The sequence below is a fragment of the Corythoichthys intestinalis genome, chromosome 2 (genome assembly GCF_030265065.1).
Source record: "Corythoichthys intestinalis isolate RoL2023-P3 chromosome 2, ASM3026506v1, whole genome shotgun sequence".
NCBI classification, from domain to species: Eukaryota; Metazoa; Chordata; class Actinopteri; order Syngnathiformes; family Syngnathidae; genus Corythoichthys; species Corythoichthys intestinalis.
Window position 1 is genome coordinate 33299723 of NC_080396.1, and position 25618 is coordinate 33325340.

The 25618-nt window shown below is 38.8% G+C and overlaps 1 protein-coding gene across 6 annotated transcripts in view; it reads right to left on the reverse strand.

Moving 5' to 3' along the window:
* Nucleotides 1–2153: 2153 nt before the first annotated feature.
* Nucleotides 2154–25618, reverse strand: part of nfascb (neurofascin homolog (chicken) b) — a 28267-nt gene continuing 4802 nt past the window's right edge. For 3 of the 6 annotated variants that reach the window (XM_057830228.1, XM_057830227.1, XM_057830229.1), the window contains 26 exons: nucleotides 25178–25290; nucleotides 24977–25082; nucleotides 24698–24888; nucleotides 24347–24469; nucleotides 20505–20723; nucleotides 20206–20317; nucleotides 16908–17095; nucleotides 16714–16845; nucleotides 16495–16638; nucleotides 13812–13923; nucleotides 13569–13732; nucleotides 11122–11269; nucleotides 10894–11018; nucleotides 10712–10813; nucleotides 9757–9954; nucleotides 9448–9518; nucleotides 9159–9381; nucleotides 8957–9072; nucleotides 7040–7250; nucleotides 6844–6966; nucleotides 6511–6684; nucleotides 6321–6452; nucleotides 4265–4334; nucleotides 3810–3821; nucleotides 3686–3721; nucleotides 2154–2896 (listed from right to left, as the gene is read on the reverse strand). In XM_057830228.1, the coding sequence (XP_057686211.1) occupies nucleotides 2662–2896; nucleotides 3686–3721; nucleotides 3810–3821; nucleotides 4265–4334; nucleotides 6321–6452; nucleotides 6511–6684; nucleotides 6844–6966; nucleotides 7040–7250; nucleotides 8957–9072; nucleotides 9159–9381; nucleotides 9448–9518; nucleotides 9757–9954; nucleotides 10712–10813; nucleotides 10894–11018; nucleotides 11122–11269; nucleotides 13569–13732; nucleotides 13812–13923; nucleotides 16495–16638; nucleotides 16714–16845; nucleotides 16908–17095; nucleotides 20206–20317; nucleotides 20505–20723; nucleotides 24347–24469; nucleotides 24698–24888; nucleotides 24977–25082; nucleotides 25178–25253 (3543 nt within the window). In that variant the 5' untranslated portion in view covers nucleotides 25254–25290 and the 3' untranslated portion in view covers nucleotides 2154–2661. The remainder of the gene's footprint in view (nucleotides 2897–3685; nucleotides 3722–3809; nucleotides 3822–4264; nucleotides 4335–6320; nucleotides 6453–6510; nucleotides 6685–6843; nucleotides 6967–7039; nucleotides 7251–8956; nucleotides 9073–9158; nucleotides 9382–9447; nucleotides 9519–9756; nucleotides 9955–10711; nucleotides 10814–10893; nucleotides 11019–11121; nucleotides 11270–13568; nucleotides 13733–13811; nucleotides 13924–16494; nucleotides 16639–16713; nucleotides 16846–16907; nucleotides 17096–20205; nucleotides 20318–20504; nucleotides 20724–24346; nucleotides 24470–24697; nucleotides 24889–24976; nucleotides 25083–25177; nucleotides 25291–25618) is intronic. The other 3 variants (XM_057830231.1, XM_057830232.1, XM_057830230.1) reach the window with 3 other exon arrangements.

A 25618-nucleotide genomic window follows, 5' to 3' on the forward strand; every position in this document is an offset into this window, starting at 1 on the left:
AGTTCACTACTAATCTTGGCAAAAAATAAACCCACACGTGACGGAATGTTTTCATCTCGTGTTTTGTTTTTATCAACATGATAAAGTCATTCACCACCCAGGATCTCACTTGACATAGCCTGGCAAGCCAGCCCGACTTTCACACACACCTTTTCAACTAAAATTCGATCAGGCAGGTGCTCGTGCTTGCGATAATGGTTCTTTTCGCGTGCTTACCAAACACCAGTTGGCTTTCTATCAGCAAATGAACCAAACTGGAGCTATGTCATACGTCACCAGAATACGTCAGTGCATCATTACTGTGGTAGTAAACGAGAAAGGAACGTGTATGGGGCGGTGAGAAGTGAAGAACTGTATTTTGTGCTGGATGACACAGCAAAGAAAGTGCCTTTCCCGAACCCAGTGTGTTTATTAAGGTATTGTATACGACCTAACAACAGAACACAACAGAACACACAGCAATGGAAAAACTGTGGCGATGTGAACGAGTGGGATTCAACTCGTGGAGGTCGACAAGAGTAGTAGCACAAAAATACTTGGATATATATATTTGTGGATCTTGAAACACATGTGTATTTGTGTGAATATTATTGAGGGAAATCTCTCCCCATAAAAGGCCACGGGCTCCGAGTTTAGGCAGCCAGCAACTTCACCAGCAGCAGTCATAACTCATCGTAAGATGGTTGCTGAAAGTAGATTTTAGATTTAGACTAAATAGACACTATTTTCGTGCTACTGCTCGTCGACCACTACCAGTTGAATGCCGCTCGCTTACAGCTTCTCGTTCTCGCGATAACTCCCCGCCCTTGACGTAGTAGTTGGTCCTTAGTTGGCCCAGGTCTGGCCCAGCAATGAGTTTGTGCTTGCTAAACCCCAGTTTGTAGCCCCTTGGACTAGAGCTTGTTTGATCGAAACAGAAAGAACCAGTGCTAAGCCAAGCACCAGCCCGGAAAGAGCACCAACATCAGCTCCGTTGAAAAGGGGCCAAAAAATGACAAGATGCATGGCAATTCAGTCCAGTTCTCTGCGGTTTCAATTTCATTTCTTCTCTGCTCCAATTTGGACCGACAAATCACAGCACCAAAAGAAACTTTGCACATACTTGCTTTCAAACAGAATGAAAGACAACCTAACTCTGCGAATCTTTTGAACGGACTCTTAGCGTTTGTTCTTTTATTAAAAACAATAATGAGGGTTGTTCCGATCATGTTTTTTTTGCTCCTGATCCGATCCCGATCGTTTTAGTTTGAGTATCTGCCGATCCCGATATTTCCCGATCCGATTGCTTTTTTTGCTCCCGATTCAATTCCAATCATTCCCGATAATTTTTCCCGATCATATACATTTTGGCAATGCATTAAGAAAAAAATGAATAAAACTCGGACAAATATATACATTCAACACACAATACATAGGTACTGTATTTGTTTATTATGACAATAAATCCTCAAGATGGCATTTATATTATTAACATTCTTTCTGTGAGAGGGATCCACGGATAGAAAGACTTGTGACTTTCTAAACTGTGACTCAATATTGCCATCTAGTGTATTTGTTGAGCTTTCAGTAAATGATACTGTAGCCATGCCCAAATGCATGATGGGAAGTGGAACCACGACTGTGCGTAGTGCTACCAATTGATATATCTTCTCTGCGTTGGGAAATAATATAAGGTGTAAAGAAAAAGATCATTTGCTGCCTTGCTTCCCCACGTTGCTTCCCATGATATTTCTAATCGTAGGGAGAGGGATTGTAAGGCTTTAGCCAATTAAGAAAAGGCTCCAAAGGCTGCCAAAATTTAATCTACTCATTTTACACTGCCTTTTATCTCGCTATATAGGTAAAACGGCGCCATTACAGATTGAGCACCACAATGCGTGGGTGGGTTGTGCAGCGCATGCATTAATTGCGTTAAATATTTTAACGTGATACATTTAAAAAAAAATTAATTACCGCTGTTATCGGGATACATTTGATAACCCTACCTTAAGCCTAAACTAAAGACTCTGGATGAGTGTAACATATTATGTTTGTAACATTAAATACAATTAGAAAACGATTTAATAAAATAAAATAAAATTTAAAAAAAAAAAAAAAAAAATATATATATATATATATATATATATATATATATATATATAAGGCATGGCCGATATTTTTTTGCCGATTCCGATACTTTGAAAATGACGTGATCGGACCCGATCAATGCCGATCGATCGGGACATCTCTAACAATAAGAATACACCACATACTGTTAGATTTTTTTTTTTCATAAAAAACGGCAGTTATCGTTTACCGGTGCGCTCATTCAATTCGACTGCATGCCAGGATTGTTTGTGAACTATAAATTAACTAGAACCAATTGTGTGAGTCTTTTGTGATTGGTTCTTTCAGATTCAGTCTGTGCTTGTTAGACTGAATGCTACCTCTAGCATCGATTTTAAAATTAAACTAAAACCACAGAAGACCAGACTAACGTGCCATGTACTTTGTACATTGTGAAAGTCAGGCTGACTTGCAGGGCTCCACTTGACAACCATGCAAATGTGTATGTAGGTGCAGGTGTGATTATGCAAATGACATTTTGTTTTCCCAGCTGCTTGGACACCATCTCATGCAGCTGCTGGCTCTGGCAGTCCACGTTTTCCATTTTCCATAGTTTCAAGCCAGGGAGTAGATGGCGTTCATTGGAGAATGAAGCTCCAGACTCCCCCCAAAGTCCAAGTCCCTTACGTCTCTCCTTTGCGCAGTGTACTGGCCAATGAAGGAACCGTCCTCATTGAACGGTATGTCTCCTCCTATGTCTCCATAGTCCACTAGGCTGTCGTCGCTCTCGGTCCTTTTCATCACAGACTCTCTGGCAGGCGGGCCTCTCTGGAGACCCCTTTCCTCCTCCCTATGAGAATGAATAAGGAATAAGGAATATAGCACTTTTTTATACATACAATAGTTATCCCTTCTATCTTGGAGTTAACATTCCAGACCACACGCGCAAGCAAAGTCCAAGATATATATAGCCATACCACATTTAACCATTTCACTGCCACTGACGGCTACAGAGGTCAAATATCTATGTTAACTGGGAAAGCTTGAAATTAGTCAAATAAACCTTGCGTATATTTTTTATAATGTTTACAGCACGTACATTCTCTTAACATTTTTAAACATACAAACACAAAAAATAAACTTCCTTTCCGATTAATAAATATCCGTAAGTCTGACTGACTCTTCAGTTTTTTTTTGTTTTGTTTTGTTTGGTCTTGTTTTTTATATTTTATTTACTAATGCTCATCAAATTACACCATTATTAATATAGCACCTTTCTGGCTCAAGTTCTAAAGGATTTGTGTTGATTTGTGTTCTCTTGGGCAAGCAAGAAAAATAAATTCACAAAAAAAGAGCAAAGTTTCAAGTTTCAAACTTTTATACTACTTTGGGGGAAAAGAGAACAACAAACTATTTCATTTTCAGAAGACTGAACTTGGTTCAAAATGTTGAAGTGTGAACTAATAGAAAAAGAATTTACCCAAAACTGATATCTAAATGTATATTTTGAGTGTCATTTTAAATTTATCACGTTTTTAAACATAAAAAGTCTGCGAATACAGTATATCCGTTTTTGCACGAGTACAGTTCAGTATGATTTCCAGTCATTGCTCATAAAATCATGTTGCAGTGTACATACCACCGTGGGTAGGCCAAAGAGGTGACGCGTGTAATCCTACAGTACAGAGAACAACATATGATAAGTTGATCATTCATCACCACTTAAGCCACGTATTGCATCAAAACACATTTTGTGGTCATACCTTTCAAGAGACCTTGTTGTTTAGAGGAAAAGAAAATGATTGAGGGGATGAAAAGAAATACATTAATAGAGGAAATCATTATTGATAATTTGGTCTGTGACTGTGCAGTCATTTTTTTTTTACACATTGTGATACGCTGCTGTGAAATTTGTTTTTGAGTGTTTGTTTACATGAGAGCTTCCTCTCAGGTTGCCCAACAATTTACACAGTAACAGAACAAAGGGAGGTAAATAGCAGCAGAACAAAATAGATGTCTGTCAGAGTTCATCATAATATCATTAACTTAAGTCACTGGCTGCCACTGACGGTGATAGATGTGTAATCCATTATGCTCGGAGATCTGACAGTGATCATACACTTGTAACTCTCATGCTTTAAATGAATCGGGCATCTGTTGCAGTTAATAATAGTGTAGGAGTTAAGATGACACATTGATTAAACACAATCAAATTTACCGATAATCAAAGGAGCCTTCTTGATCTATGTCATCCACGGGTTCCAGTGAAATATCTTTCTTTTCCCGCACTGCAATATAAAAAATATAGATTTAGGCTATACCCAGGGGTGAACGTGAGCCGGAACGAGCCGGAAAGCGCCGGATCGGCGTTCCGCCATGAAATACGAAAGCGGAACGCCGTTCCGGCATACAGTGCTTTATTCCCGAAAATCCCCATGTTTAAAAAAAAAAAAAACCTGCCACGCTGCAACACACGCATCTCCAATAAGAACAATCTACTAACATCAGATTTACATATATAAGCGTTAACAACAAGCCGAATAAAGATCTTGTGTAGTGTCATCCGTTTCCACCGATATTTATTATTCATTTATTAATTCTACGTAGTTCTTCCCATATTTTCTCTGTAACTGACAAGTCGCGTTGCCCTGCACTCACAGTGCACAGCCACTGTAGGGCACGCCGCCAAAAAAAAAAAAAAAAATTGGTCTCTGCTGTCCGTTTAATTGGCTGACATACTGACATGTGATCAACATGGATAGTTAGCTGTGATTGGTTCAAATGGACCTTGTTTTAGGAACAACAAATAGAGGGGTAAAAAATGCAAGAATTAAAGGGGCAATGCAACGGAAAATTGATTTTAAGAGAAAGGAAAGAGTTGAATGAGGTTTATTTTATTTGAATTTATTTGAGTGGTTCAGAACATCTTCCATGTTGTTCTTGTTGTTGTTGTTGAAAAAGTCAATGTCCTTTCCTGCTTTATTTTGAAGCCTCACCCTCCTGTTTCCACCACTCACCCTTCCTGCTGTCTCACCTGTCTCTGATTATGATAACCTATTGTTCCCACCTGTGCCCCATTCTTCATGTGCTTAAATTGTTTGTCACGCCAAAGTCTCATGCTAAAGTGTCTTCGCCCTTCGTTGCCACCAAAGCCAGTCCATAGCATAGCATTTTGTCATAGCTCTTTTTTATTTTGTGCCTCATGCATAGCCCTTTGTTGTAGTTGTAAACTCCAGTGCATTTTGCCTGGCTGGTTTTATTTTTGTTTCATAGCCTGTTTTTTCCTCCTCCTGGAGCGCCCTCAGTTTGTACCTACCTCTGACCATTTATGTTATTAAAAGACTGAATTCTGCATCTGAGTCCATTACATCTTGTCTGAGTGTGACAGCTTTGTCTTCAAAATATATTCCTTTTCAATGTGCATAATATAAGTAATGTGTACTTTTTAAAAAATGTGTGTTACTTATATCTTTATTATTATTAAAAAAAAAAAAAAAAAAAGTATATTATCTTCAATTTTAAAGTACATCCTATGTTTTTGAATAGTTAAAATTGAGATTTTGCTTTTAGATTTGAGGAAATATAAAAATTAGATGGAGTTTTGGATGGAATTTTGTAAATCAGTTAAAAAATAGCACTTTATATGAAAATCAGTTTCTCATTTAGGCCTTGTTCCAGTGTAATGCAGCAGCCTAATGCATGTGTAAAACCTATTAATTCTTTTTCTGAGTCGCTTATTCTCAAGAAGGTCACGGGGGCCCTGGAGCCATTTCAAGCTAACTATGGGCAGTATATGAGGTACACCCTGAATCGGTTGCCAGCCGATCGGAGGGCATGAGGAGGCGCATACAGTCATACCTAGGGACAATTTAAAATGTTTGCTCAGCCTACATGCATGTTTTTGGGATGTGGGGGGAAACCGGAGTACCAGGAGAAAACCCACGCAGGCATGGCGAGAACATGCAAACTCCACACTGGAAGGCCGGAGCCCAGGATTGTGACCCCTTGATCTCAGAATTGTGAGGGGAACATGCTAACCACTGTGAAACCTGTTTTGTTTTGTTTTATTCTGTGTTATATTTGTAACTGTGCCAAAAGCAGTTTTAGCATTTCGGTAGTTTAAGGAGGTTTAAGCACCAACCCCCGCCCCTCCCCCCCAAAAAAAGGCTCCGTGCCGAACTTTATGTTAGGGAGTTCCGGCAAGAAATTCTAGCCACTTTCACCCCTGGTAATACCAAGTGACAACTGGATGATCAGTGGGAGCGGAAACACACCTGGGTATTTCCCTCCTCGACTTCTTTTGATGAAACACACGATGAGAAGCATGACCACGATGAGGGCCACAGCACACATGATCCCAATAAACCAGCCTTTAGTGGATATGTCAACTTGGTCCTGTGCGTAGACTGCAGATGGACAACGTCCACATCAGGGGCGACTCGACAACTTTGTGCATGTACTTACTCTCAGTGGTGTAGTGTGGCGACTCTTCAGTATACCATTCCCCCAAACCCAGTCGAGTTCGAGCAGCCAGAGAGAATCGGTATCGAGTGTAACGGTCGTATCGACGCAGCGAGAAACTTGTGACATTGGCAAGGAACTCCTCTACTTTCAGTTCCTCTCCTCTAGTGGCATTCACTGTGGAGTGAGATGAATTTAAAAAATAATAAGGAAAAAAGTGAGTAAAACCAAAGTAAAACTGTCACATCAGGAGGCGAATAAAATGTAACTAGGACTAATGAGCACCAAAGGACCAAATAAAAGGGTCGTAAAAAAAGTATTACTGAGTCTAATCACCTGTCTGGTACTTGAGGGAATACCCGGTGATAATCCCATTGGGTTCTGCTGGCAGGTCCCAGTCCACATAAATAGTGTCGAGGTGTCGCTGCTGGATCCTGAAGGATGTCGGAGCAGATGGAACTACACACATAAACACAGTGAGCCATGACTTATAATCAAACTCCAATTTATTGTCCTTGAAGACTTTCCCTACCTCCTTCCGGTGTAGAAAAGTGTACATTGTTGCTGGGCGGCCCTTCATATCGACTGTTAGCCACCACAATGTACATCTTATAGTTGCTGTAGGGAGTGAGCTCCGTAAGGACCCCTGATGGCTCAGGACCGATGTCTTCAAACACTTGGGACATCATCGCTCTGTTGACGCGCAGCCACCTTAGCTGGCTGCTGTCCCTCCAGTAGTAAATCTGTATGGCCAATACAAACCAGGCAGCAAAGCAACCGCTGCTTCGTTTAGTGTCGACATTATGTTTTGTAGGTTCGTCATTCTTTGTCAAATTCAGTGGCTGCGATAGGTGGGTGCGATTGGATTTCTATTGCTATCAATGGCAGCCAATGGATTAAGTACCTGCCGTCTTTGTGCTGTATATGCTTACTTAACTGATGAAAACGGTCATAACTGAAAAGATTAATTTCCCTATTGTGGGCAGGGGTGAAAGTGAGCCAGAACGGCGTCCGGTAAAAGATTTGGGGCCGGAACGGGGCGGAATGGTGCTTTGATCCCGAAAATATGATGACAACTGTCAAACCTCAATGTAAAAAAAACCTGCCAGGTTGCCACACATGAATCTCCAAGAGGAAAACAGTTTACTAACCTAAGAATTAAATACACAAGTGTTAACAACAACCCTAATAAAGTGCTTGTGTTGCGTAATCCGTTTCCACCGATATTTAGTATTTATTTATTCCACAGCGTTCTATCCGGCGTCTTATTCTCAGTGTATCTGAATCTGACAAGTCGATGTGAGCATGTGCGCAACAAACCACCCTGGACTCTGTTGTCCATTTAATTGGCTGATATACTGACATGTGATCAGCATGGATAGTTAGCTCTGATTAGTATATATGCATGCTTTCTGGAACAACAACAAAAAAAGAAAGAAAATGAACAAGCTTTGTTGAATTAATGCGGTAAAAAAGGGCAATGCAACGGAAAATTAATCAGATCTTTAAGAAACTCGAAAGAGTTGAAAGGGGTTATTTTATTTCATTATTTTTTAAATTTGTTTTGATGGGGAGGTTCAGAACATCTTTCATATTAATGTGCGCTTTTTTGTTCCTTTATGTTGGGCTATCATTTATTTCCTGATCATTTAAAAAAGTCAATTTTTGCATTATCTTCAAAATATATTCCATTTCACTGTGCATAATGTAAGTAATTTGTACTTATTTTATGTTAATGTATGTTACTTATACCTTTATTATTTGATTTTTTTTTTTTTTATATTGACTTATTTTTATCTTCAATTTCAATGTACATCCTACGTTCTTAAGTGGTTAAAATTGAGGTTTTGCATTCAGATGTGAGGAAATGAGGGAAAATAAAAAATTAGAAGATGGAGTTTGGGATTACCAGTATTTTTGTTAATTGCTATTTTAGAAATCATTGAAAAAATGCAATTTTGAATGAAAATCAGTTTTGAATTTATGCCTTGTTACAGTATTTGTAATGCAATAGCCTATTTCATGTGTAAAACCTGTTGTGTTTTGATTGTGTGTTATAGGTATAACTGTGCCAAAAGCGGTTTTATTTGAATTTTGTAGGTTTTGGGAGGTTTGCTCCCAACCCCCCCCCCCCCCCCCCCCCCAAAAAAAAACAAAAACAAAACAAAACAAAGAAAATATGGCTCCGTAGCGACCTTTATGTCAGGAAGTTCCGGTACGAAATTCTAGCTACCTTCACCCCTGATTGTGGGCCAAATAAAATACAAGTTTGACCGTAAAAACAAATGCTGATAAAAATCTACAAAATATGCATCTACTCTATGCATATTGTATCAGTAGTCAACTCTGTGGAATAACTTCTGCATGCAATGTTTATAAACAACATATCTACAGTACTTTCTTTGATGTTGTGGCTTCTCAATCTTAATATAAGCAATTTATTACACACCTTGTATTCTTTCAGTTGTCCCATGATGGAGCTTTCAACCACTGGGTCCCAGTGCACAGTCACCTGTGTGCTTTGAATGTCTGACACTCTCAAGTTTTGGGGTACACCAACAGGACCTTCCAAAAGACAGAATGTCAATTGTGTTTGGTGCCAAATCATTACTGAAGAGAAACGAGAGAAAAACAACGCGTTTGGGACTTACGGTCCTCTCCGGAGTACCCAATGACAATGGGCGACTCTGGGCCGAGACCAAAGTCGTTCACAGCCTGGACTTTGAGCTCATAAGGAGTAAATGTATCTGCATCGTAAATATAATATTTCAGCCATTTAGTGGTGGCATTCTTCCACTCCTCTCTGGAGTCTCTCCTTCGCCACCAGACTAGATACTTGAGGTGTGGCCCATTCCACTCTCTGTACCTAAGAGGCTAAAAGAAAAAACTCAATTTTATGAGGGTAAATGGTACTGTACTTCATAATCAAGAGTGTTTTACCTCCCAGCTGATCTCCATGTTGTTTCTCCATGTTCCAACACCTTTTACGTTCTTTGGGATGACATCTGGAGCTGTTGACAGATTACAGTGTTACCTTGAGAAACAAGTTTAATTCTTACTCAAAACTCCCTAAATCCCTAAATTTCTGTCTAGTTTCATGTCTATTCCTTGGGCAAGTTAAAATTGAAAAATGAATACCACATGAATCTCTAATGTACTTGGCCAAAAAGGATGATTCTCAAGTTTTATTCCTAGGTAAATGTTGGCAAAACCTCCCTAAAATCTCCGAAGCGGGAGTATTAAACTCACGTGCACCGCTGGTCTGGAAGCGCATCGAAGGACGACTTGGGCGACTCGGACCAATTTCATTGATGGCGATGACTCGAAACTCATAGTACGTGAAAGGTATAAGATGCAAAATGACAGAGTTCAGACTTCCAGGGTATGTTGATAAGTTCTTCCACTTTCCAGGTAACCAGTCATCATCGTCATATTGTACCAGATATTCTGAATTAAAATTAAAATCAGATGTAGAAGAATTAAGCAGAAGTGCAGGTGTTTTTTTGTTTTGTTTTGTTTTTGTTTTTGTTTAGAAGTGCAGGTGTTACATTAGGTTTCTTCCACATCTGTTCTTAAAAATGGGCTCCACCTTTATAGCACATTTCCACTTATAACACTAAACTAATTATTTACTTGGTGACACCAAGTTATGACATTTCAAAACATACAGGATATGTTATTCTTTGAATTGATTTACATTTTTGGCCCAGAGGTATTCTTCATACAAATAAGGTAAAAACTAATTAAGATCAGTAATGTGTGGTTAGGTAATGAGGATGATAGAACAACGTGCTTATTGTCATGTGTCAGAAACATAATTGGTTTTAAACACAGCAGCGGCATTTAAACAGCCTCTCCCATAAAAGAATTCCACTTTAAAAAAAAAAAAAAAAAAGGCCACATAATTGTAATCCTAGCTGTCGCAATGGTTTATTCCTGCTTTTCTTTTCCTAATTAAACACATACACACACTGCGCACCCCTCCCACCACGTACACATACCAAACCATATACTGTAAATTGCTCTTTGCTAAAAAGAAGAGATCAGATACTCCGTTTTTTTCATTCATTAATCATTTTTGTCCTTTTCTCTATAAGGTGCTCCAACTTGTTAATTAAATGTGTAGTTACTGTATGGGTGAAAATGTGATGTGCATGCTAAAGTCTGAACATGTGCTCAATGTTTTGTAAACCACATGTCCTACCTGTAATGGGGCTGAAGTTGCTGTCTCCCGGCACCCAACTAAGTCTTACACTTCTTTCGTAAGGATCCGACAGCTCAAGTTTAGTTGGAGGATCAGGATAATCTACACACAAACACATTCACTCAAACTTAAGGCATTAAAAGCCTGACATACTTGATTGTTGAAGACCAACAATGTCATACCCATCACCATTAGGCGTGCTGATGCAGATATTTGGTCAAGTTCACTCTTGATGACACACGTGTAAATGCCGGCGTCACCTCTGTTAACGTTGGTGATTACCAAATTCGATTCATCCAGGGATATTCTGAGGTATTGTTAATATGTTGAAAGACAGCAAGAAAAGATTATTAAGAGCCTTGTGATACCATCAACATGTGTTGAAGTTGGGACATAAAAAACCAAAACACCTCCAGCCAAGTGTAACTGTGTTTGTATCTTTCATCCAGGTGGTTGTGACAGGAGTTGTGGCGTCTGCTTTCACGTCACATTCCAAACGGACATCACTTCCACGGATGACTTTCATATTCTGCGGTCGTTTCATAATAAAGGTAGGTTCTGGGTACAAAATGAGAAAAGCATATCATCCAAATTGTATAGTTGTCCAATTTTGGAAAATCATCATGCTGTATATGCGCAGTCGCTGCCACAGATTTATGACCACTGTGCTAACCTGCTCAACTTTGGAGGCCATAATACACATTCTTGGCATTCTTTGGCTACCTTCAAACCACAGCTTGTGGCACCAAATTCAGATCTTTTATTAATTCTGATATTTTTGTGTAGTCATTCATATTGGACAAACATATGTGACTCGAAGTCTGACTGTCGTTACGTGTCGCAGTGTTTACGAAAGACAATATGGTCCCTCCAGGAAGTCTCAGTCATCACGTTTTATGAGGATTTAATGCTATTTTAGCCAACATTCTTCTGCTTTTTTTTTTATTTTTAAATTTACCGTATTGGCCTGAATATAAGATGACCCTGATTATAAGATGACCCCCTCTTTTTCAAGACTCAAGTTTGAAAAAAGACTTTTTGAACACCAAATTAATTTTATACAGAAAATAATTACAATACATCCGAAACATATGATTATAACAATATATTTGAGAAAAAGCATGTTATTTTGCCTCCTTCAAATCTTAATATCTGAACATTTAAATATGTAAACTAAAGTGTAATCACATTCGTAAATGAATGGCTTCTGGTTTTTGAAATGTAAATAAACCAATTTATTGTGATAAAACAACAAAATTGCAATATAACTGCATTAGCCATTAAAAGTGAAGTCAAACTGTAACTGTAGTCTTGAAATAAATCTGAATAAGGAAAAACATTGCAATAAAATAATGCAAACTGGTTAAACTTGAGAGTAGCTGAGATCTGTCATGACAGAACATCACTTCAATGATATCTGGTGCCATCTAGCGTCGTGAATGGGTATAATATCTAGACAGCGAATATAAGACGACCCCATCTTTCTCAGTCTTATTTCAATGCAAAAAACACCGTCTTATATTCGGGTCAATACAGTAATTGCTTCTCGTGTGGTATCATGAAGCAAAACATAGTCTTTGTGTCTTTGTCCACCATTACTTGTTAGCATCTATTTGTTTTGTCAAACAGTGGTGACGTATTTCACTTATGTTTGACTATACGATGAACGTTCTCAGTGCCAAAAAAGGCCCTGGTCTAATTTTAAAATATTGGAATTAGAGTTCATATTGCATGAAAATGTTAACTATATATGGACAAAAAAAAACTGGAATTGACCAGTGGTGTGAACATAGACTGGGTAATCCTTTGTTAATAATATCGCTTGCACTTTATCTTAATATCCACTATAAAAGCTATATACAGTATTATGCTTCATGTACAAAGGCAATTTTGACCGCTTTCAATTGACACTGACAGTAAGTTGTTAATATTACGGTTATGTAATGGTGATTTTGTCAGAGCGTGTTATGTATCTATAATATAAAAATAATGAAATATTTATATCAAGACTTGGTGAAGCACTATGGGGCTCATTGCCCAAGGTTGATTTTTGCTCTGTTACAAGAACACAAACAAATTACAAATTATCTTATCTTATCCATGCCAGAGGACCTTTTAAGATGTAGGTGACACAACAGTCAAATTTTACAAGCTATAAGCTTAGCCGATTTTTATTATTATTTTTTATTTGCTTTGACAGGTGCGTTAATTAAATGAGATTTTTGTACTATTGCATTGTGGTGGCAGTGAACTCAAAACACTTTACAAAACACTTGGACAATAGTGGGTGATTGTTCAAAAGGAAGCTTCACTCTGTTTGATGGCACTTGGCGAAAACTAAACAATGACAAAAATCATCGTAATTTATGTAATTAAAGAAACACATAGTTTCAGTCTGCTTCCGTAGAGCTCATGCCAAAGAGCACCTACTGAATGTTGCCATGCTACAATCCTCAAGCGGAGAACAGATAACATTAGTGCTGTTCTAATGAACAGGAATATCAGCCCAATTGACGCCGTGTGAAAAGAATTGTGTGATTATTTTTTTATTCTATTCACTAATGTACTGGTAATAACCACAATTTTATGGATTAAAATACAGTATTATTATTATTATTATTTTTTTTTAAACTCAGTGTAATACATTACTTTTATTTTTCAACAGACTGAAGGCATTTTCATTTGTTTCTGTGAGGAAATATGATTTGAAATATGAGCATTATGACGTTCAGGTATTTCAAGGCATCACTCAACTGCATTTAGTGCGTCTGCTGTGTTCAAAGGTTTTGAGATCCGTCTTGGTGTTTCCCAGGAATATTAATATTGATACAGAAATCAAAGCAGTTGATTTGCCCACCTTTGACCTCAATTCGGACTTGACTCTCATCTCGACCTGCGATGTTGCTGACCACACATATGTAGGTTCCCTGATCCTCGATCTGCGTGCGCCTTATCTCCAGGGTGCCGTTGCTGTGCACCTTGAAACGATTTCCCTCCAGATTCCCCTGGCCGTATTTGGACCTGTGTGAGTGAGTCTGTGGTGAAAAATGACACGCATCACAGTGATAAACAGACAAATAGTCAAAGAGAATCAGCTCACCATCGTAAGTCAGGCACCGGAGAGCCAAAGTACCGGCAGTCTAAGAAGGTGCGGCGTCCCTCTACGACCTTGATGTGTTCATCCCTCACCCCAAGAATGCGGGGTGTTGCATCTACAGGTGAAGGGGAAAGTTAGTGAATGTTTTGAACGTGATCTGTTCTTCATCAAAATACAAACAAACAAACAAAAGGTTTCCTTTAACTTTCACAACCATAGATGTGACCAAAAAAGTGACAAACCCCTGGTGATGTCACCCATAGCATTAACCGGCCTCCATTTGCACCCAATATTTCAGTGTTCATAATAATCAACAGCCATTCAACACCACTGAGCTATTGTGGGAGAAGCATAGTGTTTTACAATTTAAGATAAAGCAGAAATTAACATTAATATTACTGTGATAGAAGTCAATAGACCCTACTCACATGACATCACAACCACGCCTCCGCGCCATATTGTCCGTCAACTCGTCGTGTTGACACATTACCGCTACGTAAATTCCTCCTATTATGGCGTGTTTTTCTGCTCGTTAACATTAATAATCAAAATGGTGAAGGCGTGTGTGGCGGTTGGTTGCAATAACAGAAGATAGACGGAGAGTTTTGAAGTTCTACCGTATTCCGAGAGACCCGGAGAGGAGAGCGAGATGGACTGCTGCAATTCGACGAGAAAACTGGGCTCCAAACGATTACCACAGATTATGTAGTAGTCATTTTATATCTGGTAAAATGCATTTAATATATATTTAGAGGGTTTTGGGCTGACAACCACAATTAAGATCATTGCGAGGCTAATCGCCGACAACATACAGTTTCAAATTCAAGATGCCTATTTCTTCCACCATCATTACATTTTGAATAATATTTAGCTGGTACCAAGTGAAAGAAGCTGGCCTCGTCTACGGATCATCAGTTAAACAGGTGTGTCCAAACCTTTTGCAAAGGGGGCCAGATTTGGTGTGGTAAAAATGCGGGGGGCTACCTTGGCTGATTTACATAGAACAATATACTGTATTTAAACAAATTTTGGCAAGCCCTTCTGTGTGTCACATGTGCTTTATTGTTATTTTTAATTCATAATTTCAACAGTCTCGTCTTTTATGGCGTTCTCTTTTGACACTCGGGCTCTTGCGAAATACTGCTGCTGTGAAATTAAACTAGCTTCAAGTTGCTATAATTTCTCGCTGCGTATCTTCCCTCTAATGTTGTCGTACATGTCAGCGTGTCTTGTTCGGTAATATCATTATCGCGTCACATCGAACTCTCTGAAAACAGCGACTGTCTCTTTGCAAATGAGGCAGACACAGTTGTTGCGTGTTTTATTGAAGAAATAGTCCAATATCCACCTATCCTTGAAGCGTCGGCCATCACAGTCAACTTTTTTTTTTTTTATTGATTGTCGCCATTTTAGAAAATTGGAAGTAAAGGGTCACACGGAGTAATGTTGCTTCGAGTGCTGCTCTTAAAGTTTTTCAAACTTTCATGAGAATAGGCTGATTTTGTGTGGACAAGATAGTTGTAGATATCAGGGTAGCAGATGTCAGGCAGAGAGGGCGAAGACAGCGGGTTGAAAAATATCGATTTAGGCATCAAATATGGATCTGGCGAATGGATAGACTGAAGCTTTTCCACATAACGCCTTTTATGCAACGCATCCAATGAGTTTACAGCGTCTGAAAGCACCGGGGTTTCCATGAATTGCACTATAAATTGCACGACAAATTGAAACCATTGAGAATACAGATAAACAATGACGGACAATATGGCGGCCGGATACAGCGACACGTCATTCTGTGACGTTGGTGAGTAGGGTCTATAGCAAAATTCCTCTGTTTTGAAGCCAGCCTCCAGTGGCAATCTCTGGTGCTACAGGGTTTATCACACTTGGGATTGATTTTAACACACTGTAGAATCATCCCTTGTATACCACATAAACTAGAAGAAATCCCAAATCCATTGAAATTAGAACGTTGTTAAAAACGTAAATAAAATCAGAATAACTTGTTTTGGAAATACTTTTTAACTTATATTCAGTGGAATAGACTAAAAGACAATGTCCAAACTGATCAACTTTTTTTTTTGCAAGTAAAGACGGGGCAAGGCTTCCTACTTCCTCATCAACTTTGTAATTAAAAAAAAAGGTAAAAGATTGAAAATGTTTTTCAATGTACATTGTTCTTTGAACTGAAGATACCTGGTAAAAAATAATGAGACACTTTCATGACATACACAACTGAAGCTATTCATCAAGTAAGAATGGGCAAGAGTTCCACCTACGATGCCAAATGCTGCAAAATAATTAACTTTAATTGAGTGTAATTTGTGTGATCTTATTTTGTTACATGAGATGAACTCATTAGACAATGTAGAGGTACAAGGGGCACAAACCTCATTTGCAATCAAAGGCCCATGTTTATATGAGTTGAATTTAGTGATTTCATCATCTACAGTACATAATTCAGACTGACTTTCCCCAAAAATGTAATACAACACAAATAGAATTTCAAAAACTTTCACTATCCTGGAAAAATGTATTTATTATTGAAAAGAACAAACTTTTCCAACATATTGAAAGTTTTGGAAATTTTTAATTTTGGAGGGCCTACAATGTGTTGTCTGTAAATGACTTCCATTCAATTCAGGGTTTAAACACAAATCCCAGAGTGGTTATTAGGCTTACTCACGTAGTACGTTGACAAAAGCGTTGGCCAATAAGTAGCCATACGGGTTTGAGACATTGCACTGGTAGACAGCTGTGTTGATGGCGGCCACACTGCTGAGGGTTAGCGTATCTCCTGATACCCGTCTGTTGGATTGCGGTGTAGCATCTTGTAGGAAAAAAAAAAAAAAGATTTAGGTACACTTTTGAATTTTGCTGCATCGCACGCTTTTTGAAAACATACCCTCAATAGGTTCTCCATTGATGAACCAGCTGATTGTGGGACGAGGAACGCCATCGGCACGACACACCAAATTCCCACTTTCCTCTGGAGCCAAAACTAAATTTTCAGGCTTTTCTAACCAGAACGGAGCCGCTGTCAAAGACACTCTTGTTAGTTCATGGAACATTAACTCCACTAAGTGACTCTACACTTGCCTTTAACCATGACGGTTATGGTGTGCTGGATGTAGCTGATCTTATTGGTTGCAGTACACATGTACTCGCCTGCATCCTCAAAAGTGGCCTTGGGGATTTGAACCATCTTGTTGAAGTTTTTGATTTTCATTCGATGGATCACCGGCAAGTCATAACCATCCTTTGTCCAGGTAATAAGAGGAGTGGGCCTTGTTGTTGATTTTAAAATAAGATGTGTTATAAATTCAAGCTTACATGTATTGATCTATTCAAATAAAATTGTTGAACAATCGAGAAGTTTTTTTAGGCTTTGGTTGCAAAAATAATGGTATAGCATGGAAATATATAAATAAATAAACAGTATATATACAGCATATATCAGTGTTGTTTTCATCAACAATGACGATAATGAAAATATTTCATCAACGAACACTTTTTCATGATGATGACGAGACGATAACGAGCTAAAAACGTGTTTTGGGAGACTGCAACATAATGAGATGAATGGCGAGACGAGACGAAAATGCTCAATATTTTTTGTCACATGTTCACAATGTGTGACGGTTTATGTGTAGTTATCCTGCATGGAGCAGTGTCTGGTTGTGTCACTCGTGACGTGCTGCACCCCCCTCCTTCGCAACTCACCTGTGTGCCGTCTCCAGTCTCCATGCAAGCTTGCACACACAGTAAGATTTGTTTTCTTGGATATAGAGAATATGCAATGTTGGTTCAGCCTTTAAAAGTCTGAGCTGAGTGATCATCACACACTAAATGTAACTCATAGCATTAGCATAGCATTCACATTCGCGTTAGCATTAGACTAATGCTAACAGCAAGCGACCTTTAAATTCTTGGACAACTTATTTTTACATACAGTTCGTGGCGTCCACGTGGCTATAATTAAATGAAAACAATGTGCTATAATGTGTAATTATGCATGAGAACAGCTGTTTTCCTGCTGAGTGTGTATTATTATCACAAAGTTGGCATTGTCCTTGTAGATGCTACTATAAATGCTCGTCCGTCAATGTTCATTTGAAATAGTTGGAAACGTTTGTTTATTTATTTTTGGAGTACTAAAACTAAAAAAAATTTGTCTTGAGTTTTCGTCAAGAAAAACTAGTGGAGGAGAAACACCTTTTGAGACAACTAAAGTATCAAATATAAAGATAAGTATTATCTTTCAAAAGATGAAGATTAGGACAAAAATGAAAAGCGCTGCAAAAAAACAACACTGATATATAACATATACAGTATATATATATGTATGTATATTTTTTTGTGTTTTATCTATTGCTGTTTTGTGTTGTTGCGATTTGGACATTGAGTCTGTTAATAAAATCTATCTATCAACAGTATCTATCTATCTATCTATCTATCTATCTATCTATCTATCTATCTATCTATCTATCTATCTATCTATCTATCTATCTATCTATCTATCTATCTATCTATCTATCTATCTATCTATCTATCTATCTATCTATCTATCTATCTATCTATCTATCTATCTATCTATCTATCTATCTATCTATCTATCTATCTATCTATCTATCTATCTATCTATCTATCTATCTATCTATCTATCTACACTGATGTAAAAACAGTGTCTGCTTTGACTAAAACCACCGAAAAATTTATAGGTTTTCATTTTAATGAGTATAGCATGCAAACAATGACAGAAGGGGGTGGGGGGGAATAAGTAAGTGAACCCTCTTGTCTAAGGAGACTGAAAGAGCAATTGAAACCAATTTTTACCAAACAGGTTAAGTCAGGTGTGTGCCCAATCACTGATGAGTGGTTTAAAGCTGTCCTGCCACTATAAAATATACACCTGGAAGGAATTGTCTTGATGAAATTGTCATTCTCTGATGTCCATCATGGCTCGGTCAAAAGAGCTGTCTGAAGACCTGTGATCAAACATTGTTGATTTGTATAAAGCTGGTAAATGATACAAAACCATCTCTTAAAGTCCGGATGTTCATCAATCAACACTCATAGAAGTTGTCTACAAATGGAGAGAGTTTGGCACTGTTGCTTCTCTCTCAAGGAATGGCCGTCCACCAAAGATGACGCCAAAAGTACAGCGCAGAATAGTCAGAGAGGTATAAAAAAAAAAAAAAAAAAGAACCCTAGAGTATCTGCTACAGACTAACGGAAATCACTGGCACAGTCCAATATCTCTGTGCACACATCAACTATATGTAAAACTATGGCCAAGAATGGTGTTCATGGGAGGACTCCACGGAGGAAGCCACTGCTGTCTAAAAAAAACATTGTTGCTCGTTTAATGTTCGTAAAAAAGCACTTCGACAATCCACAGACGTTTTTGCAAAATATTTTGTGGACTGATGAAACCAAAGTTGAATTATTTGAGAGTAACACACAAGATCATGTGTGGAGGAATAATGGAACAGCTCACCAACATCAACACCTCATCCCAATGTAAAGCATGGTGGAGGGAGCATAATGATTTGGGGCTGTTTTGCTTCCTCAGGGCCTGGACAACTTGCAATCATTAATAGAAGAATGAATTGAAAAGTTTATCAGGATGTTTTGCAGGAAAAGCTGTGGCTGTCTGTCAGACAGTTGAAGCTAAAAAGAGGATGGATGCTGCAACATCACAATGATCCAAAACACAGAAGTAAATCAACTTCAGAATGGTTTCAGAAGAACAAAATACACATTCTGGAGTGGTTTTGGTATGACCTAAAGACAGCGATTCATGCTAGACATCCCAGGAATCTGACCGAACTACAGCAGTTTTGTAGAGAAGAATGGGCCAACGTTAGTCCTGATCGATGTGCTAGATTGATCTGCAGCTACAGGAAGCGTCTGGTTGAAGTTATTGCTGCCAAAAAGGGGGCCAAAAAACGTTAAATGTTCTGGTTCACTTACTTATTTCCCCCTTCTGTCATTGTTTGCAATCCTTCCTCATTAAAATATGAAAACCTATAAATGTTTGGGTGGTTTTAGTTAGAGCAGACAGTTTTTTCATCTGTGTGATTTTGACAAAGATCAGATCACATTTGATGGTGATTTTATGCAGAAATGTGAGAAATTCCAAAAGGTTCAGATACTTTTTCATACTACTGTACAAAGGGGAAGTTCAGTGAAGAAGCAGACTATTAACACTTCTGCTCTACAGTTGTAGTTTCTCTAGTAGTCTAGATCGTATTCCAGTAATTCTACTGAAATGTTGTAAATGAGTTCTGAAAATTTTATGACTACGGAGAAGCAAACACTTCTTATTGAAGGATGTTATAATTCCTAAATAAAAGGATTGGAGTCATATCTGAAAATGTGGAAACACGCTCACACTCCTGCAGCAATGCACTCCAGCAGCAGTTCCTCCCCAAGAAGGACCAGAACAGAGCTGGACGAGCCCATGGGAGACAACCAGGTGGGGGCAGCCTCCACCACCGCTCGAGCTGTAACGGCAAAATACTAGCTTAAAAATTGCCTCACACAAACCCTCATAAATTTGACTTATTTTTGGAAACTTAGCAGAAGCACATTCTGATGTTTTTTTTTCAACCTAAAATAAGCATAAGTCACCACGTACGAATTAAAGGCAAATAACAAATGGCAGAACAGAAATAAAGTACAGCTCCATACTTGTGAGAACCTTGACGACCACTGGCATCTTTTGCTGGATGGCATTCTTGTAGGGAAAGCGGGCGCTACAGCAGAAGTCTGAGGCAGAGTCGTTGAATAGAACGTTGGAAAAATACAGGTCCCCGTTGAGACCCATAGACACCCGACGGTCTTGCCGTACGGCGCGCATGGTAGGGAAGGCTGTTTGAATTGGCCAGTTGAATGGTCTGGCATAGGAGCCTGAAATGAAATACGGTTATTTAAGTCCACTGCAAACAGTGGCGTCCTCTAAGGGCCTTTAGATCATTCTCTGCTGGCCTAAACACTATCAGAAAATGTGGGTGTCTTTTACATCTTAGATGAAATAGTATTCATTTGTTTTCTCACATTCTGTTTCATGGCGTGGCTGCCTCTTTAATGTCCCTCCACTCTGTTTTTGTGTAATCAGATTTCGGCTGCTCTGTTGCTTTTTAATTGTATGTCCAGAGCCTACATAATCTCAAATTCTGTCGGTTCCCACATACACACTGTTATTATTCAGATTTCTTTCTTAACCAATCCGACTTCAGAATCGCCATTTAAGGGATTGTGGCGGGTGAAAATGAACAACATTTTTCCTGTCCTCTGGTTTGTTGAGGTGTGCTAAGTATGAGTCTTTGACTAGTTGACCTCCCTCCATGCTCCAAAATGTAAAAACACAGTGTGTATGCTGTAATGTCATTGATTAATTTTATTTTTTTAAAGTGGAATTTTCAAGAAAAACTGGACCCTTGTAAAGATGGGTAAGCAAACATTGTTTATGGCTAGCTGAGTGAAGGCTTATATCAACTCACCACTGCTTCATAATACGACACACAACAATTTCCGATACAAGGGTGCCTATTTGGGTATCACTCAACTTCAATTAAAAAAGTTAAATTGTGGTCTCTTAATTACGAATACAGTGGTACCTCAAGATACGAAAGCTTCAGTACATGTAAAATGTATATGCGAAAGATAATACGTACTATAAAAGATATGTAATTCCCACTGGCAGAAAATGTTCAAAGTCGGGCCATAAACGCCATAAAATCCTGCTGCCCTATTGGTCAGAATCTTTCCCATGATACAGTAACATGATTCCTTTCTCCTTTTGGCCTTTTAGTGTGATGATGTGCACAGGCACGGTGGGGAAATGTGAGAGAAGGAAGTGTTAAACGTTGTCTTGCCAAAAGAGTACATATTTCCTCACGTTTTTGTCTGACGAAGAGTGTTTTTACGCCCCACATGGTTGACTGCATTGGTATTACTTTGGCTTTCAGACATCGCCTCACTCGAAAGCTCATGTTTCACATTGTCATATTCAGTGTTAATCTTAAAAAAGCAATTCGTTACAGTTACAAATTACTTCTCCCAAAAAGTAATTGTGTTAGTAACTCAGTTACCTTAATGCAGTGCTTCTCAATTATTTTCTGTTACGCCCCCCCAACCAAGACGTAAATGTTTCGCGCCCCCCCAAACTCTCTGCCGCCACTGTAAATAGTATTATTCGTCTATAAAATTACTATTATAAATACGCATCTGCCTAACATTGTGTCCTTTTTTTCTAATAAAGAAAAAAAGTAACAGATCAACTTATAATAAAGTATAACTTTATTAACATTGTTTTGTTTATAACAGAGAAGACTTGACGTGCATCAATTTGCCTGAATTAAAAAAAAAAAAGTCATATTCAAACTGTAAAAATACACTCAGGGTATTTTTGACCATTTGATACAGAAAAATAAAATGTAATAAAATCCGTAAATAATAACAAATTCAAATTGATTAGAAACATTTACTCATGAGGACAGTATGCCAAAAAATTTGACCGAAAAAACAAAAATGAATAAAGGAAAAAAAGTGTCCTTGGACAGAAGGACAGTTTTTATTTTTGCTGCTCACACTCAATATTACCTCATTTGCAATGGTGTGGAGTCATTTTGCAATGAGCATGCTAACAATGCTCACTGGTTTACTGATATAACACTGACAAAGCAGGACTATTGTTGGCAATATTCGGCACGTTTTCGCTGAAAAACAATCAAGCGGCTTATCAATGAGATTGTGGTCGAATGTCTTTAAGTGGCGTCTTAATTGATTTGGCTTCTGGCAGTCCACTATAATTATTTTCAGACACAGTAAACAGTAGTCTTTCCTCATCACCCCACTGTATTAAAAGTCAAAGCTAAAAGGCAAACGGCACGAAAAAGCGCATTCTCGGCGGCTGAGGTAGAACCGTAGGTGAGGGCGGTCGTCGTGACGATCCCAAGCCGAAAATGGCACTTCTCGGGCGGCGAAGTGAGAACCGGACAAGGCAGTGGGTCGCTGCGTGAGTGAGTCCGGTCGGAAAACGGCTTTCGAAAACGACGGCGGCGCACTGCTCTTCATATCTGTTTTCTGTGTGCTGAGTGCTCTTCCTTAGTTCAAAAATACTGCACGCACTCTGAAAATGAGAGCGCCACTGCCACCCACTGAGTGGATGTGCAAGTACACTTTATTCAAGTCCGGCAAAAAAAAAAAAGAAAAAAGAAAAAAGCATGTTCCCCGAGGACACATGCGCCCCCCCTGGCATCGCTCTGCGCCCCCCCAGGGGGGCGCGCCCCACTATTTGAGAAGTACTGCCTTAATGTAAGAGTAATTAATTACTTGGCAAAGTAACTGGTGATAATTTTCATCTTTTTTTCTCAAAAAACAAACAAAACAAAATAAAAACAAAAAAAAAACAGGTCACACAATTTGAGGTTTAAAGGTTTTTTTTTAGGACAATTGGCCCTAGCCCAATTCTTTACCCTAAACTTAACTAGACACAGGGGTATTGCGGATATTGCGATAACTAGATAGTAACTTTTGCTATGTGTGGAAGTCATTTAATGTTGTGAATCAACCTTTAAAGTTGTTACAATTGCTCCCGTTATTGCATTAGTTCCCTTCTGTCTACTTTTGACATGTATAAGTTTCAAAATTATTTCATCATTTAAAGATAGATTGAAGTCAAGATTTTGCCGATTTAGGAGCATTTTAGATAAAAAGTTACTTAGGTTCGCTAGGAAGGTTCTCTACAACAGAGCCTTCCTGAGAAGTGTACTGCTTTAAGATGGCGGCTGTTTACTAATGCATCTAGTTCTTTATTATACATGTTGCTAATGCAGCCGTGTCTGTCATTTGCATCTAGTCTGTATATATGTGATATCTACCGAAGCATCATGTGGGCGTAGTTTGTAGGCTATCAGCTACAGTCAGGTATTATTGGAGCCACCTAGCATAGTAGCATCGCGTTTGCAACGGTGTCACCTTCCCTTACCTCCTCCCCACTCCTGCTCTGCTTTCTCATCTCCGTGAGTCCGTCTTTCTCAGACTTTTCTCACGTTAGTCAACTAACAGAGTAACGCACGACTTTCCCGCCTCAGTAATGGTAACGGTGTTGCCAAGATGAGAAAAGTAATTAATTAGATTACTCACTACTGAAGAAAATAACGCCGTTAGTAGCGCCGTTATATTCTAACGCCGTTATTAACAACACTGGTCATATTTTTTTTATTTTTTTTCCTCAAATTATGTTGTTTTACAAAATTTAATGTGATGTTTTAGTAGAGCTTGGAACTAACCAGGTAATTTACATATAAAACACAGTTTATTATAGGAAAAAAATCATAATACGAAAACCACTCAAACAAATTAATTTCATGTCTTAAGGTACCACTGTATAACACATTGTTATGATTCAAAATCAATTGAATTTTGCAACGAGTCCCCGGCAAATGTGGAAGAGTTGGTACCAACGGAGCACAGGTTCTGCTTATGTACTTGCCGCTTTCAAGGTCTACCTGTGAAGAGACACTTACAGCTTGTCATCCAGTAGGTTTCAGGTTTAGGCGGCCCAGTTGGGGTGTCACAGGACAGGACCAAAGGGGAGCCAGCACTTATTACCACTGGTTCCACAATCTCTCTCGGCCACACAGGAGCTCCTACTCAAGCACAATGTGCGTCACTTTCCATTCACTTTCAGAGTGGAATTTAACAGCCACTGTGCATAATGTCAAAAGCCTATCCATCAAGTTTACATGCCTAAGATAAAATGAAATCAAAACAATAGTACGTCTATAACCGCCAATGACAGCCTAACGAGTAGACCCTAAAACTATAGGCATTTTGCATATTGCATATACGTAAAACAACAGTGATTCTCAACGTACTGTACAATTGCAGTCTGATCTTATGGGAGTATGCAGAGCCATACTGATTGGAGGCAATGCACTGATATTCTGCCTCATACACCTCGGGATTGTTGCGGGCGTAGATGTCCAGTGTCCCCGAACGCCTGCGCATAGATGTGTGCGGATCACGCGCCACGTTGAAATATTTCCCGTTGCGTCTCCACGAGAAACTTTGTGATTGAGACAAAGAGGGGGAAAAACAGCTTTGTTGTAAGAGTTTGAATCCAAACTTGACAACGGACTACATCTGCTGCTTACATAGGGTGAGGGTTTCCCTTGGCCTCGCACTCAATGACCATGGTGTCTTTGGGGTCAACAATATGCTCCTTCATCGACTGCTTGATGATGCTTGGGGGTTGTCGGACTGCAGGCAGGAAAAGAATGAGCGTAGGCATGAAAGCAGAAGATTGCAAATGACGTATCGCAAAGTCCAAGCAGAAAAGGAGTTTATTGACTCACTTTCCAGAGGGATGTCCAAAGGCCAAACACTGTGCCATAAAAGCATCAAGAGTGCTGGTTGGACCAGAGCACCCATCTTTAATGTGCATGGGGTCCACCGGTTGTCACAAACTCTTCATTGAAACACATACAGGTAGTTGATACTTTATCTAACTGTGTTTATTGGCATTGCAGTTCACAGTAATAATGTATTTAAAAATAAATAATAGATGGTTCATACATTTATGAGAACTGTAATGTCTAAGTTTATGCATGCTGGGAAAAAGGTGCACGGACATATTTTTTCTGTGATATAAAGTTCAAACTCTGATAAAAATTGGTGGTTTTATTATTGATTGAGCATTCATAATTAAACTGAACAGAGTGCAGAGAGAAATGTTTAAAAATATAATAAGCTGGAACATGCACAGAAACCTATTTGCAGAAATTCATTTGCCTTTT